This window comes from Pezoporus flaviventris, unplaced genomic scaffold, assembly GCF_033815535.1.
Source record: "Pezoporus flaviventris isolate CSIRO_AGI_PZ_B2104156 unplaced genomic scaffold, CSIRO_AGI_Pfla_v1 ptg000100l, whole genome shotgun sequence".
NCBI lineage: Eukaryota > Metazoa > Chordata > Aves > Psittaciformes > Psittacidae > Pezoporus > Pezoporus flaviventris.
Genome location: NW_026892648.1, coordinates 3,581,255 through 3,596,939, shown reverse-complemented (window position 1 = coordinate 3,596,939; position 15,685 = coordinate 3,581,255). Strand labels below are relative to the sequence as shown.

At 41.3% G+C, this 15,685-nt stretch overlaps 1 protein-coding gene across 3 annotated transcripts in view; it reads right to left on the bottom strand.

Annotated features, from left to right (window-relative positions):
* UNC13B (unc-13 homolog B) overlaps positions 1-15,685 on the bottom strand; it is a 212,763-nt gene that overhangs the window by 146,812 nt on the left and 50,266 nt on the right. For all 3 annotated transcript variants that reach the window (XM_061477266.1, XM_061477269.1, XM_061477267.1), the window contains exon 8: positions 221-443. In XM_061477266.1, the coding sequence (XP_061333250.1) occupies positions 221-443 (223 nt within the window). The remainder of the gene's footprint in view (positions 1-220; positions 444-15,685) is intronic.

Sequence of the window (15,685 nt, the reverse complement as noted above, 5' to 3'; positions counted from 1 at the left end):
GCTCATCTGAGCACATCTTTAAAACTGACTTGTTTAAACTGTCAGTTCTGGAGTAACACATTGCATAAAGGGTTTTTCCTAGTTCACAGTGTTAACAAAACACGCAACACCTTCCTTTCAGAGCCCTTGAGCCGCCCTCCTCTGCTAGCCTCGCACCTTCAGGCTCTGCTATGGCAAAAATCAATGGGAAAAGAAGAGCCACCCAGAAGACAGCGCCTACCTGATGGCCACGTGCTCCTGATAATCCAGATCGTAGTTCTGTAAGGAGTCAGCACAGGTTTCCCGCAAGACCCCTTGCTGCTGCAGGCGTGATGGCACAGTGAACTGGTGCACAGAGGCATTGGGCTGCACAGTCGTGTGGTACGGAGGAGGAATGCTGTTACTTGTCTCACTGCGGTAGTCACTATCTCGATCATCCACAGCACTGTCAGCATCTTCAAAGGCTAAGAAACAAAAGCAGTTAAGGGCATGGCTCCCTCAAGTTAATGTGCTTGGGACACTGAAGCCCACATAGTTTTTAGTGGGCTTTTTTTAGTTTAAAGAATGACAAAACCCCCTGTTTCTGCTATGGATATGTCTCCATCTGGTAGCTGGTTATAACCCTCAGTTCTCTCAAGTATGTGCCAAGGAATTCCAGTGATCACCTCCATACACTTTCTTCACACTTCCTATTATAGGAGGTTATCTCTCTTTAGTCGTTCCCCAACACCCAAAATGTTAGGTTCTTTGCTGCTGCCAAAATCAACATTTATATGTTGGGTAGAAAAAAAAAATCAACCCACAATATTCCTTTACAGAAAGGAGCATTTTCCTAGAACTTTTCAAACTTTAATCTGTAATAGTAGCTCTTCTTAACATCCTTATCCAGTACTTTGGGCTTCTGGATTTATTTTTTGTTTAGTGCCTCCTTTTTTCAAGTTTTTGGGTTTTTCTTTAACTATTAGTTTAAGTTAAGAGAAACTAATGAAAAGCACTCAGTAGGAAAATCAGAGCTGGGAAAGTAGCTCTGCTTGTAACTGATTATGCTACTTCTTACATAGGAAAATTGCTACATTTAACACACGCAGAGGTACATTAGCTTAAGTTAGTAGCGAAAGACTAATGACAACCTTCACAAAGGAAAAAAGCTCCTTTCCAGTGAGTCCCTCTCCCTGCAGAAACACTTCTGCTTGCTAACCCTTCAGGGAAAGAGAATGCAGAGTTACAGTGAGGAAAGGTATCAAAAATGCAACATTGGTGTTTGGCTGTGCAGGATGCAAGGTTATCTGTGCAAGCTTAAAGTGAAATACACACACCCTAAGGCAGCGGAGTGCACCATTAACATGCTTGAAACAAAGGGAAATAAGGATCAGCCATTATTCACTCTCTCTGCCACCAAAAGCCTGTGTAAAAAGGACAATCAAATTAAAGCCCACTCTGGTAAGTTACTCAATGGTGTGTGTCCTACACAGCAATCCACCACAGGCTGCACAATGAAGGGAAAGTGCTGGTTCCATGCCAGATCCTTAAAGAAACCTGAATTTAACTGCAGAAATTCCAAGCAGATGGAATGCAGCACCAGGAAACACCTCTCTTCTACTGGCACTTCCCAAACCTCCAATTTAATTTTGATTTTTTTAATCCAAGGTAGAATTTGTTCTTAGCAATATCCTCAGTTCCTTCCCAACTAAGATTCTATCAGTGCTCTGAAGCAGATGGAGAGTAGAAAACAACTCCAGCAGAAAACGTCTGCGAAACACAAACCACTTGAAAAAGCCTGGCTCTACCCCCTTAATCACAATCAATTCAATTTAATTGTCCATACTGAAAATGGAGTTAAGCCTCCTGCTTTTTAGTAGTTTAAATGCTGCGGAGTTCTTGTCAGTCTCTAGTCAATTGAATATAAATGAATAGCAATCATATACTGCTTTATTCAGCTGTATTAAAAGTACAATGTCCCTCAATTTAAATACAGTTCAGCACATAGAAGAAACACTCAAGATGTGCTACACAAAAATGATTTGAGGTGCCAAAGGACCACGAAATTTCCAGCCTGTGGACCCAGGACCGATCTATTTGTAGATCACAAGGCACAAGCCGTCTTCAGAAGGACAATGAGCTATTACTCACCTGAGCAATGTCACTGCTGAACACTTCAGTGATTACTGTCCAAGCCACAATAATTGCTTTTATTTGGACAGAAATACTGTTTCAAAGTGCCTTCTAATGCCTCATTTTGGAGCTTGTCTGATTTCTTCTTCTCATCAGATGCAACTCGCATTTAAGGTAAAGCCTAAATAACTCTGGTATGATTTAAAGTACTCCAGCTGCGGCTGCACAGTCATTATAAGAACTTGCAGGAGCTTAAATTAGCCCTAAATTAGGTTCTAGATCTGGCAGAAGACACCATAACAGATTTAGAGAGAAACTATTTATCTCACCACAACACTGCAATAACAAGTAAAAATCTGTAGTACAGTTATCTGGGTCAGAAAACCAGTGAATGCACTAACTCACTAACACTGGGCTAAACTCACTGTCAGGGTGTGCAAAGACTTATACAATTATGATTATGAGGAAGCAGGAAACAGCTCCTCTGGGTCAGCAACTATGCCCAGTTGATAGGCTCAATAGACTTCAAATTCCCTAATTAGACTGTTTCAGAAGCACTATCTGGATTTGTTAGCCTCTGCACTATCAAATGAAGATTTCCCAAGTGAAGCACAGAATCTCTAAGCAACATGTAAAAATAGAATCATAAAATCACAGAATGGTTAGGGTTGGAAAGGACCTTATGTAGCAGATTAGCTTAAATGTTAATCAAACATTTACAGAATGTATGTTTATAGCAGGTGGCATTCTTTATAAAGAATTTCTCCAGCCCTTATTGGTTTTTAGCATGAGGAAGTCTCTTAGAGGTCCCAACACAAAACGTACCCCTGATGACATGTTTGAAGGATGCAAGGCTCCAGTTACCACAAATATCGATGAGGCAGGAGCACATTGTTTCTCTGATATATGCACCTACAACATCCATAGACGTTAACACCAGGCAGAAATCCTCAACTGACTCATAAACAAAGCCCAACTCTAGAAACTCTGATTCGTACTGAATTTCACCTACTTTATGAGCAATCTCACTTCAACAGAAGCATTCACAAATCAAGACATAGCTCAGCCTGATTAAAGGCACCAAAACCTGGCCCATATGTGGCTTACAGCACACATTACCTTTGCAAGAAAGTATACTGTGAAATTCCTGCACATGGCGATGATCCCATTCATTAACATACTTGACACTTATACTTTATTTAAGCTAGAGACTGACAAGAACTTGCAGAAGCAGCTTTGGGATGCAGCATCCCTTCAAAAGGAGGGGTCAGGCATTATTACAGACCATGTTTCAGCAAAATAACCCTCACAACACACATTGTAGTGTGACAAATTCAAGCAATATCTTCTTCAAACAGATGACACACCAAGTCTTCCATAAGGAAAATTGCAGCTTATCCTCAGCCCCTGAATATCAGTTAATTAATAAGAACATACATAACAATAAACATAAAAAGTCAATAACTGGTTTATCCCAGTCTGAGAAATTTCATATATACCAAAGAGCTCTCAAGGGATGAAAACGGTTTCTTTGTCACTGGATGCACTGTGTAGAGAGTGGGGGGTAAGGCTGAAGGGGCAGGAAAGAAGCATGCTGTTTGTATTTAATAATTGAATATTCATGCATATAGGATGCTAAGAAGAAAACCCACTGGACAGTCACATCACACAGTAGGATTTTACAACGAGTGGGGAAAATCAAGACAGGACATAGCTTCTCTGAAGCAAACTGCCTCCTGGAAACCATGTTATTCCTCCCCAGTCCTGCCTCCAGAATTGATTACACCACTGCTGCAGGCCAGAACACATGGAGCTTTTAATATACTAACCTCAAAACGACTTTGCACAGTCCTGTCACACTAGCTCTACTGGTCATATTTAACCTCTGGCAACTTCCTTTATATCAAGTTTCAGGACAGGAAGGAAAGCAAATTATCACAGATGGCTGGATGAATACACTTTCAGAAGTGGTTTTGTTGTTTTAAGGTCCCAATGCACAGCAGGAGCTCTTCTCAAGGCTGCAATCTGCTAAAATTGCCTCCTGCTTTTCTAGACGTGATGCCTCATCAGCCATGGGAGCTGAGGTCCAGTCCCTAAGCTTTATCCTCCACAAAAGCAAGCAAAACCTTGGACAAAAGCACTAAGTGCAGCACACTCAGGAAGAAGGAGGTTCACGTAAGGTTCTGTATCTCAAAATCCCCGCTACTTCTCTAAAATAAGCCACCGAGCTTTTCACAGCTCTTGTCTATTTGTGTAATAGTAGAAGAAAGTGTACTAACTGAAGCGATGATTTCCACTGTAAGTCCAGAAGAGATCCCTGGCAGCTCCACACCAGAGCCTTTGCAACACACCTTCCCCACTCCGCATCCATTTAAACTGCTTTTCACAATAGTTGCCAATGACTTTTCTCCTTAAGTCTCACACCCAAAAACTCCATTGTCTACCCAACCACTGGTCACTTCCGACAATCATGTGCACTTTCTGAAATCTTGTAATCAAAATTTATATTAAAGATCTTCTGTATCTACCATAAAAATTCACAGGAATTATTTAAATGCACCTTTACACTTCATTAGTCCATCCTATTGCCCTCATCAGTTAAAAATACATTAGAAATTTGCATAATTTTTAGACAGCAAGTTAGCAATATCCAGTCTTCAGTTTAAGAGCTTTCATAACCCTTTTTCTCCACTTGAAAATACTTTCTGCTGCTGAAAGTCAACAGCTGGACTGATGGCCTGAAGTATAAACATATACCCTACTTCTTTAAGCCTTTCCTTAAATTAAACCACGAGGTTTTCATTCATCAGGAGGACAACTAAAGGAAAGCTGTCCTTCTTTTAATTCCCCCTCTTCCCAACTAGTAAGGCTCAGCACTCCTCTTGCAAGAAGCACTAAAATCTTCCATCTACCAACATGCTGTTTCTGCTGCTTCCTTCTCAGTCACTGTTTTAAGTTTACCATTAGAAGTATGTTTTTTATTACACTGTCAAGCTAATGGAGTTCACTAGTAAACATCATCAGCACAGGCACAGGCCTCCTTATCAGTATACTAACATGATTTCAAAGAGGACAGCACAAGACAGATGAAGTAGAGGCAGGGAGGAAGGGAGGGATCTCCATGAATACAAGTACCATTTAAAACAAAAACACCATACACCAACACCACAGGTATACAGGAGAAATAACTTCTGCACAACCTTCCTAAATCCCTACTGACCAACACCTAAGCACCCAAATTCCCCCTCAAACACATAAAATTAGAGAATAGAAGAAAGCTATTTATGACACTGATCTTTGTTTTAGTACTACACAAAACTTCAGTGAGTTCTCAGTTATCACACCCAAACAATTGAGACAACCAACAATGACAGCATGAGAAGATGGGTCAACAGCGTCGATGCCCAAAGAACAAGTAGTTTGACCAAAGACAGGGGAACAAGGAGAACAAAACACGTTGTGGGAGGAGAAATTGGGAAGTCACTGTTGGAAGACTTCAAGAATGCAGAGCAGGTCCATGTATGAAATGCACTGTAGCATCACCTGAACATTAAACTTAAGTTACCTGACTGCAGTAAGAGTGTCCTCTCCAAATCCCATTGTGTCCTTTCCAAATTCCATTGTGTCAAAAATAGAAAAGCACCAAGCAGAATCTCCTACCTGCTGGCAGTAGTTACAGTGATCACTCTTTCCATGCTCCCCTCAGCATATTCCCCCTGTGTGAAACCTCACTCTTGGTTTTGACACAGGAAACAGATACCTTTGTTTTTAAGATTGACTGGTCAATCTTTGCGGGTCCATAGACAGTAGAACCCATGCACTGTATCTTGAGCAGAAGCCTTGCCTGTTGGAACCTGTAGGACTTCCAACAAAGTGAAGATGTTTTGTGCACCTTCTTCTGAGAAAATTAACAAAAATTTTGTGGTCCCTGCAAAAATTGTCACACCAGTCTTTAGAAGCAGGCATTAGCTCTGCAGATCACCGACTGCTGTGGTATCTGAGTTGTACTTTTCCAAAGCTGGTAAGAACCAGCTAAAGCAAACCCCTATCAGTTTTGCCATGGTACTGTGTCACTGATCTAGAACAGGCTTTCAGATTCTACTTTCAGATTCTGAAACCAAAATTCTGCTTTCAGATTTACTCTCAGTTGTAGTATTTGGAATTCCTGTGATCACTTCCTCCATATCCTTGCATCTTGGTAAAACAATTACTACTGATTCACTTACAGTTTTCGGTTACTCCAGACACTGATTGGGGCTTACATGGATATGAAGGCCAACACAGAAGATATATATAAGCATAAAGTTAGAATCAACTTTGTTGATTAAAGGAAAAAAAGTCCAATTCTGCCATCTTATCCTCAAATTCCAGTAGAAGGCACAAACAACTCATTTAAAACATGGCCAAAACAAAGCTGAACAGTGAAAAAATGAACAACTATCCATACACAAATACGAAGACTCAGCGAAAGAAAATATAATGGAACAGATTTTCTATATGCATGAATATTTGCACTTTCCTTACACCGGAGCATGCTGCATCACTATAGGATCAGAAAACTTGCAAGAAATCAAACTGTTACGTACTCAGCTGCTCTCCCCATCCGAAATAACTCCAGTTGCCTGCATGTAACACAAATGGCAGCAAAGAATAGGAATGGGGAAAAAAAGCTTAGAAAAAACAAACCACAAGCATAATTTCCATGTATTTAAAATGCCTTACGGGTTGCAAGTTTGAAAACATATGATGTTTTTTGCTTTATAAATACAACATTAAATTTATTTGGAGCTTACTCGTAACTGTCCAGTTAGTTTATAAGATATTCTGAATATTTAAATCACTATAAACTCTAGGAATTCTAAAGCAATCATGTATGTATTCACACAGGTAGACAAAACACTTATCAACACACTAAGCAAGAGCAGTTAAAGCACTGTTATTTCCTAGATCAGTTAACTTCAGAGCAGTATCCAATTCTAGGCTAAACTTTGCAAGTCATGTCCAAAGTTGCTTCACGTTTCCATTTCTGCCTCCTTTCCAGAACAAAGTTAACCCAAAAGCACCACACCAGTAATGCAGCATGAAAAACTACCTGTAAGCAAACCTCACTGTTAGAATTAAAGGTAACAACAAATTTAGCTAAACTACAAGTTGATAAGATAGCCAAGTTATTATTTATCAACAACCATGTTCTCAGTATGATGAAGGCAACAAACTACTACATACAACCCTCAAAGCACTTCGGAGGCATGCACACAACTTGCGACTCCAAGAAAATCTTCAGAACCAGCATATCTAGAAAATGGTCTGTAAAAACACTTCAAAAAGTGAAGTTTACATCCAGGAGTGTTGATGCGTACGCAAAGCAAGCAATAAACAAATCCTTCACATGCTGGCAGAGAACAGGGAAGAGCTTTCTGTCCTCGCTATCATCTCTAGCTACAGGCAAGGAGCTCAGAAGATTCAACAAATCCCTTTCCCTGCCCTTGTTAACAAAAGTCACAAAGTTAGAATGGACTTCTTGCTTTTAGCTAAAATTGCAAAAAAGAGTTTTGGGGAAAAAAAAAAAAAGAAAAAAAATCTTTGTCGTAAAAAATCACCACCAGAGTAGTACTTAAATAAGCAATAAGTGGTCCTGGTGAGTAACTTGGCTTCCCAAGGGTTTAGTCCCTATGTACATGTACTGCAGAAAGGCTCTCCTGCTGTTTCAACTCTATTGAGGACGAAAAGGTGGGCAGGAAAAATAGAAATAGGCACAGATGTGGACTACTCCAAGGAAAAACAAAATCATAAAAAAAAAAAGGAAATCAGGTTTTAACCTGCTCTCCCTATGTGGGAAATAATGGCACATCACAGCCACAACCAGGTTGCTCCTTTCTTCTCAGACATAAAAGGTTCACAAAGAGCAATGCAGGTCCCCAATATAGGTCAGTACTTCAGTGTCCCTGTACTCCAGGCTCTCATCTCAGGCTTGGTTTTTACAATAAGAATCCATGGATTACCTAGTGGTCAGCTTTGACAGAGGCCTGAGTGTTCTTCAGGGGAAAAGGAGATGAGAAAGAGGAACACACCACCAACCTGGCAAAGCAAACAAGGCAAAACACATGTGGCAAAGAGAGATGAGAAGCGAAGACAGCAGAAGAAAGTGAGAAAGGGTATTGAAACAAAAGGCAGGAAGAGCAAGAGCATCAGAGAGAGACATGGAGAAAGGCCTGAGGAAAAAGAGGATGTAGTTGACAGAACTCTGCAATGAGCTTTAATTTGCCCTATTAAATAGGGCATGTTAAAAAGAAGACCATTTCCTATTAATGTGTAAGTCAAACAACAGCTTATGTGTATGTCATTCTTGAAAACCTCAAGCAAGCACCAAAGGGGATAGCAACCTCAGCACCTCCTTCCATCAAAAGGTTCCTACCTAAGGTAAACAATGAGAAGCAAAGTAATCCACCATTCAGGCATTTGCAGTCCAGATTACTATTAATGACCCAGAGTAATTCTGCAGTGGCACAACGCTGTTGCACTCAGATTACTTGGTAGTTAAACCCTTGTAATTAGTCACAAATGAATGCACATGTAACATCCCAAAGCAACTGAATAAGAAATATCAGAAGATTCTGTAAATTTCCAAAATCAATATGCAGACCAGAAAAACTATGGAGGAAATGGAGCGTACCTGTCCTATACCTTTTCCCAAAGACAGAACTCCCAAGACTGACAGCCTCTGCACAAACCACTCTAATCCACACAGAGGGAATGAGTGCTTCTTTAAGGGAAAACAGGGAGCCTGACCCCTGAAACCACCTCAAACTCTCTTTGCCCTTGTTTCCTTGACAGAAAATGGTCCAACGGTTGGCACAACATTACTCACAGTTTCAAACTGCAACAAGGAGAATGCCACCAAAAGCTAAATCAAGCCTCGCAGATACAAGGTCCTTCCTTCTGGTAGAAACATTACCACCTCCAATAGACAAGAGTCGTCAAAGTGACAAAAACAAATGACAGTCTATGGGTGGAGACAAGAACAGCTGCCTTTAGACACCAGCTCCTTACCCTGCAAGTTTCCTTACATTGAGAAGCTGGGTCTTGGCTACAACTAGAGAGTAACTAGGAAGGTAATGCTGCAGAAGCAAACAGAAAGACATGCAGTAACACAAAGGGATTTTCAGCCAGAATCTCAAAACTCTGCTTTTGTTTGTTTTTACTAACACCCACTTCACTTCAGCATCTAACATTTTGGATAAAAGATGGATTTATTAAAGAGTCAACACATATGCTGCTTCATTTAAGATTCAGGAGCTAACAGAATATCTCTCGGTCCTTCAGCATCATCACAGAAGACCTGGGCTGCCAGTCTTGATATTTTGAAGGTTAATGAAAACAGAACTTTTTTTTAGCCTTTTCAAGTTGCTTTTCTGTTCCATAAAAATAACTTGCATGACCCCAATTTGTTAAGAAAACATCCTTTCCGGATCACCTTTAGGAACAAATTTAAACCTGTAAGAACTTGAGAACACCAAGAAGTCCAGACAGATCGAACATGGAAAGTGGTAATTCTAAAAACACAAAACCACAACATACACTAACACCGGAATAGATGATACAGACAAGTCAGACTAGTTACTCCGTGTGCTCTTAAATACCCAACAGCGTGTGTCTTGGTTATCACATTATCTTGTATTCGTAAGTTTCAGTACTCAAAAAATGAGGTTTCATATAAACCTCCAATTAAGGACTAAGCGATGCCAGCAGCCTGGTGCCTTGGAAGCTACAATATTCTTGTCGTTAACACATTTTATAAAGCACATCTAAGTTCCCACAGTTAGCTGAACATAACATATGCTCGCTCTGTGTCTCAATTATGCAACTATTCAAGGAGGAACTCCTCCTCCCCACTTCACACTGTCAAGCCTTGATCAGCAGGGACACTGTAGAAAAGCAGAATATTCCAAGTTTTTAATGCAGCCAAATTAGACTGCCTGCGTGCCATTTTGTTCTGTTTACATGTCTCTGAGAGTGGCTGGATCTACTGATAAGATACTTCCCCATCAGAACATTATCATTTACTGCTGTCCGCTGCTTAAAGTCATGCTGGTAAATTATTTAATCCTCCTGTTATATCCCATGCTGAGGAAAGACAAGGGCATCTAAACAAGTTTATAAAAGTAAACTGAGATCAGGAAATCAGACTGCATTTGGTGCTGATAAATTACTGTTTATAGAATACAAACAGAGCTGGGAAGATCCTGGTCAGTTCTTTCTTCTAGGTTTAATAAACCTCCTTTTCTTCTCACTAAGACCCTCAACACAGAGCTCACAGATCTCAGATTCCATAAAAATGTACATTCTTCCAGTATACTGGAAGTATATTTCCCAAAATTAAACATGTGGTATTTCAGTGGAATAAGCTTCTAAAATACAAAACAAATGTAGAATAGCTTTTTAGAATGAAGCCAAGATTTTAGTAAGCAGTATACCAAGAGTGTTTCATAACAAGAAACACCATTTCCAGTTGAGTCTTGGAACACCACAGAAGAGGGCTAAGACCTCTTCAGTAGGCAAGAAAGCACAAGAGGGAAATGAGCTAAAAGGACCTGACAGAAATAAGAACAGGCACTAGAGTACAATACCAGAGTACTTTTATTTCACTAAATGAAATGACCCTTCTGGCCACCTTTACTATGGCTGAACAAATTCAGATTGAGAGCTGAGAATTTAAGGAGGGCTTGGATCACCATCAAACCATCAGGAGTATCCACTAAGTTACCACAAGCTCGTGCAAGTCATTAATTAAAAAGGATCAGGCAAAGTGCCACTTGATTTTATCTACAATGAGAAAATGGGAACATTTCTATCACTGCACTAGTACCTAACACAGCTGTCTCATCTTACAAATTTCTGGGCTAGAGTCACATAGACTATTTGGCTAACAGATGTAAACACAAGAACCAACTGAAGGTTTATACACTCCTCATGAGACACAATTTTGCACTACTGTGGATCACCTCACATTACATGTAAGTGCAATAGCAAAGAGGAATATAGTGTTCTAGAGCAGCTGAAAGTTTTGGTGCCTTTTTCCATTCTGATTTTCAATCTTGGACTTTAAGTGTAAGCCTCATTGCTCAAGAACACATATTTATGTCTTGTGCACAAAGTTGAGCAACACTTTTTCTATCGGTTTAAAACCTTTAACTTTTTTAAAGGTTATATTCCATTGTGGCAAAAAATTAAAATTAATTTTCTGTTACTGCTATGACATTAAAGGATGAATAATAAAGGTTCAGGGTCCTTAAAAAAAATCCTAACCAGGAAAAAAGAAAACAAGCATTCACAAAGAGGACTAAACAAATTATGAAAGCTAGAGTGATTAACTGAGCCATTTAGTTTTTTTGATCACCGCTTATAGAGACACAGGTCACTATTAGCAGTGTTCAGCATTTCAGTAAAAAAGAGCGTTAGGTCTGGGGCTTATTTAAAAGCCAAAGCTTTATTTCCTTGTCAACACCTTTCAGAATACAGCACATACTCCCAGAAACAATTAACAAAGGACATTTAGAGGATCAGCAGCAAAACCACAGATTGCTTTCTGTAGAGTCTGTAGAGTTCAGAAGCAAGTCAAACCTTGTTACTGTTTAATCTTCTAATACTTTTATTTTTAACTTCTATTTGCTGAGTACTTTCCCTCAGACACCCAGTCCTGCAGTAGCAGCTTTAGCCTAGAAACGCAGGCAGACATTTTAAAGGAAGACCCTGACACTGTGTTCCTCTGAGCAAACCTATCGCGTCTTCAGCCAGCCCAGGCAGTCAGTGCTGCAAAGTCACAAGAAAGCAAGTCTCTCAGATGGAATTTATCCAAAACAAAGAAGAACAGGAGCTGCCAGTTAACCAGAAGCAGAAAGGCCAAGGAGCTTGCTTTCCCAGCCCATCAGCAAACTACCACGGAACAGCTTATACAATGCTTTCACTTGTACAGACAAGAGTAGCTTCCCTTCTGCCCAGCTTAGTTTCCTAATTTTTTAAAAAGAGGTCATTCATGTGTCCTGTTTTGAATTACACTGTGGGGTTTTTTGAGGACTGTTGTAAGGTTACTGTTTGCATTGTGGCGAGTAGTTTTATGGGATCACAGCTTTCCAATAACTGCAGCAGGATTCTTGGTGTCACCTGCCCTTGAGAAGGGTAAAACAATCACTGATCTCTTCCTCGATGGCCTGGTCTAGAGATGCTGTAGGTAGCTGCTACTTCTCTTGTTTCTAAGTGCAGAAGCAGGCTGGTAACCATCAAAACAGAACAGCTAGAAGTATACAATACACCTCAGAACAAAGAGAGCAATTATCACCGCCCAGCAATCACAGCCGATAGGCTGCCCACCACTGCACCATTAAACATCATACATCTCTATGAACAATTAAGAAGGTCAAGTTGTGGCTTGCTTAAAAGCATTTTGATGCTACCTAGCATTGATCTAGTATAGCAGATCATTTTTGTATATATTGTTACCAGAGAGGGAAAAGTAAATCTCTTAATAGGACGTTAATTTCAGCACACTTGCTGCCATGGGTCAGTTTGTTCAGTTCAACACTGGTGGGTGGCAGGCAACATTATTTTTGTCTAGAATAATTCACAGAAATAAACAACAGCACAAGATGGCACGCTCAAAGGAGTGCACGTGTAACCCTGGTTGGCTATGACTTCATTCATGTTGCAAGGCATATCCTGACAACCAAACTCTATAAGCAAGACCTCTACCCAGCTGTCTTGGACCCACAACCTATCCAGATCTCAGTGCTGCTGCCCTATCCCACAGCCATATCATCTGTGATGAGGGAATCTGAGCAGCAGGGTTTGATAGCCCCAACCCAAGCACACACTAACAGCAGCATAAAGATGCTATGCCCACACACACAGTGCATCATCCTAAGCACAAAATCACTGTGGATGTTTTCAGTGCTTGATGGGGAGCTGGGGGCAGTGGAGGGAGTCATCTGGCTTTTTAACAAAGTTCCTCATCAGTGCCATGGAAAACACTGTAATCTCAGCATTAGAGTCAGCCTATGAAGAGCAACACACAAGCACTCTGATGCATCAGTTGCATTTGATCTCCTATCTCCTAAAGAGAACTAATGGTCATCAGGAATGAAACCTCTCAAAGCCAGCCTTTGGCGCTTTTGAAACAGCAATGCACACGTAGATATTAACTGAATTTTGCCTTACATATTTTGCAGAAAGAGAGCTGTTCAAATACTAGTGAGAAAGAAGGGTCAAAGCCACAGACTGATCTGGTACCGAGTTACACCCATTCCTGTAACACGTATTAAACATTCTGCCAGTTTTTAAGTAGTTAAAAGACTGCTTATGTATCTACAGCAAAGCTGTAGCATCTTTCTCCTGCATGCATGTGCACACACACGCGTTCCAGATAGCACTTAGGGTTCCTTCATGTTCGCCTAGAGGAAATGTCTTGCTTCTTCCTCTCTGATCTGCTAGCAGACCAAGCACAGGCTAGCTTTGGTTCTTTCTGCTGGTATAGCACTGTACCATTAAAGTTCTTTCTTTGTTGCATGAACTCACAAGCCAGAGCCAATCAACAAATTTTTCTTCTGGAAGAAAAGAAACCCAACAAAACCCACAATAAAAAGAATAATAAAACATCCCTGACAGCAGTAATAGACAGGAATTTTACAGAGCGAAGGACATGAAAGACAGAACTGTGGTCCATCAGGCTCTTACTGTGAAAAGAGCAACACCAAAGACTCAACAAAGTGCAAATAAAAACCTATGCAGAGAAGAGAGGGCAAAGCATTCTCAGAAAGATTATCAGTCAAAGAGAATAAACACAACTGACTGATTCAGTAGCACTCAGGTTATCTTTCCTGATAATCATACTGAGCAAACCTGTTATCTTCCAGACTTTAAACTGCATGACGAAAGGTACAGGGTACTATTTACAGTAGTAATCGACTTTGCATGCTATCTCCTCCAAGTCAGAGATGCATCTTAAATACTGACAGTGTGACTCACTTATGGATTACAATGGACTTTTATGTTCTTTTATGCTAGAAATGATCTTCAGCATACAAGGAAAATAAGTCTCTATCTACCACAATAAATGTCTTTGAACTTACTGACTCAGTAAATGCCAAAGTAATCACGTTTTTTTTGTTTTGGGGGTTTTTTATCTGCTTAATTTAAAGTGAATTTCCAGACAACAAAATCGTGTCACAGAATCAAAGACTGGTTGGGTCAGAACAGACCTTAAAGCTCACCCAGTTCCAACCCCTGCCAAGGGCAGGGACACCTTCCACTAGAGCAGGTTGCTCCAAGCCCCGTCCAACCTGGCCTTGAACACTGCCAGGGATGGGGCAGACACAGCTTCTCTGGGTACCCTGTGCCAGCGCCTCAGCACCCTCACAGAGAAGAATTGCTCCCTAATATCTAATCTAAATCTCCCCTCTATCAGGTTAAAGCCATTCCCCCCTGCCCTGTCTCTACATGTCCTTGTAGAAAGTCTCTCTCCACATTTCTTGTAGCCCCTTTAGGCACTGGAAGCTGCTTTAAGGCCTCCCTGGAGCCTTCTCTTCTCCAGGCTGAACAAGCCCAGCTCCCTCAGACTATCTCCATAGGAGAGGTGCTCCAGCCCTTGGAAAATCTTTGTGACCCTCCTCTAGACTTGCTCCAACAGCTCCACAGGCCCTCCTGTGTTGGGGAACCCGGAGCTGAGGGACAGAATACCCTCCTTTGACTTGCCGGTCACGCTCCTTTTGGTGCGGTCTAGGATGCAGCTGGCTTTCTTGGCTGCGAAAGCACACTGCTGGCTCACGTACAGATTTTTATCAACCAACACTCCAAAGTCCTTCTAAGGGCTGCTCCCAATCCATTCTCTGCCCAGCCTGTATTTGTTTTTGGGATTGCATGACCCAGGTGCAGGACCTTGCACTTGGCCTTCTTGAACTTCATGAGGTTGGCAATGGCCCACCTCTCAAGTGTGTCAAGGTCCCTCTGGATGGTACCCCTTTCCCCCAGTGTGCCAACTACGCCACACAGCTTGGTGTCATCAGCAAATCAGCAGACCTGCTGAGGGTGCATCAATCCCACTGTCCATGTCGACAACAAAGATGTTGAACAGTTCCATTCACAACACTGACCTCTGAGGAACGCCACTTGTCACTGGTCCCTACCTGGACATCAAGCTGTTGACTGCAACTTTGACCATCCAGCCAATTCCTTTACACCGAGTGGTACATGCATCAAATCCATGTCTTCTGAGTTTAGAGAGAAGGATGTTGTACAGGACAGTGTCAGATACTTTGCACAAGTCCAGACAGATGACGCCAGTCACTCTTGCCTTATCCACCAACACTGCCACCCCATCACAGAAGGCCACCAAACTTGTCAGCCACAATTTGCCCTTAGTGAAGGAATGGTGGCCATCACCAATCACCCCCTTATTGTCCATGTGCCTTTGCACAGATTCCAGGAGGATCTGCTCCATGACCTTTTTGGGAACTGAGGTGAGACCAACTAACCTCTAGTTCCCCAGGTCTTGTTTCCTTCCCCCTTTCCAGCCAGTGAAACCTCACTGGGCTGCCACACTTCT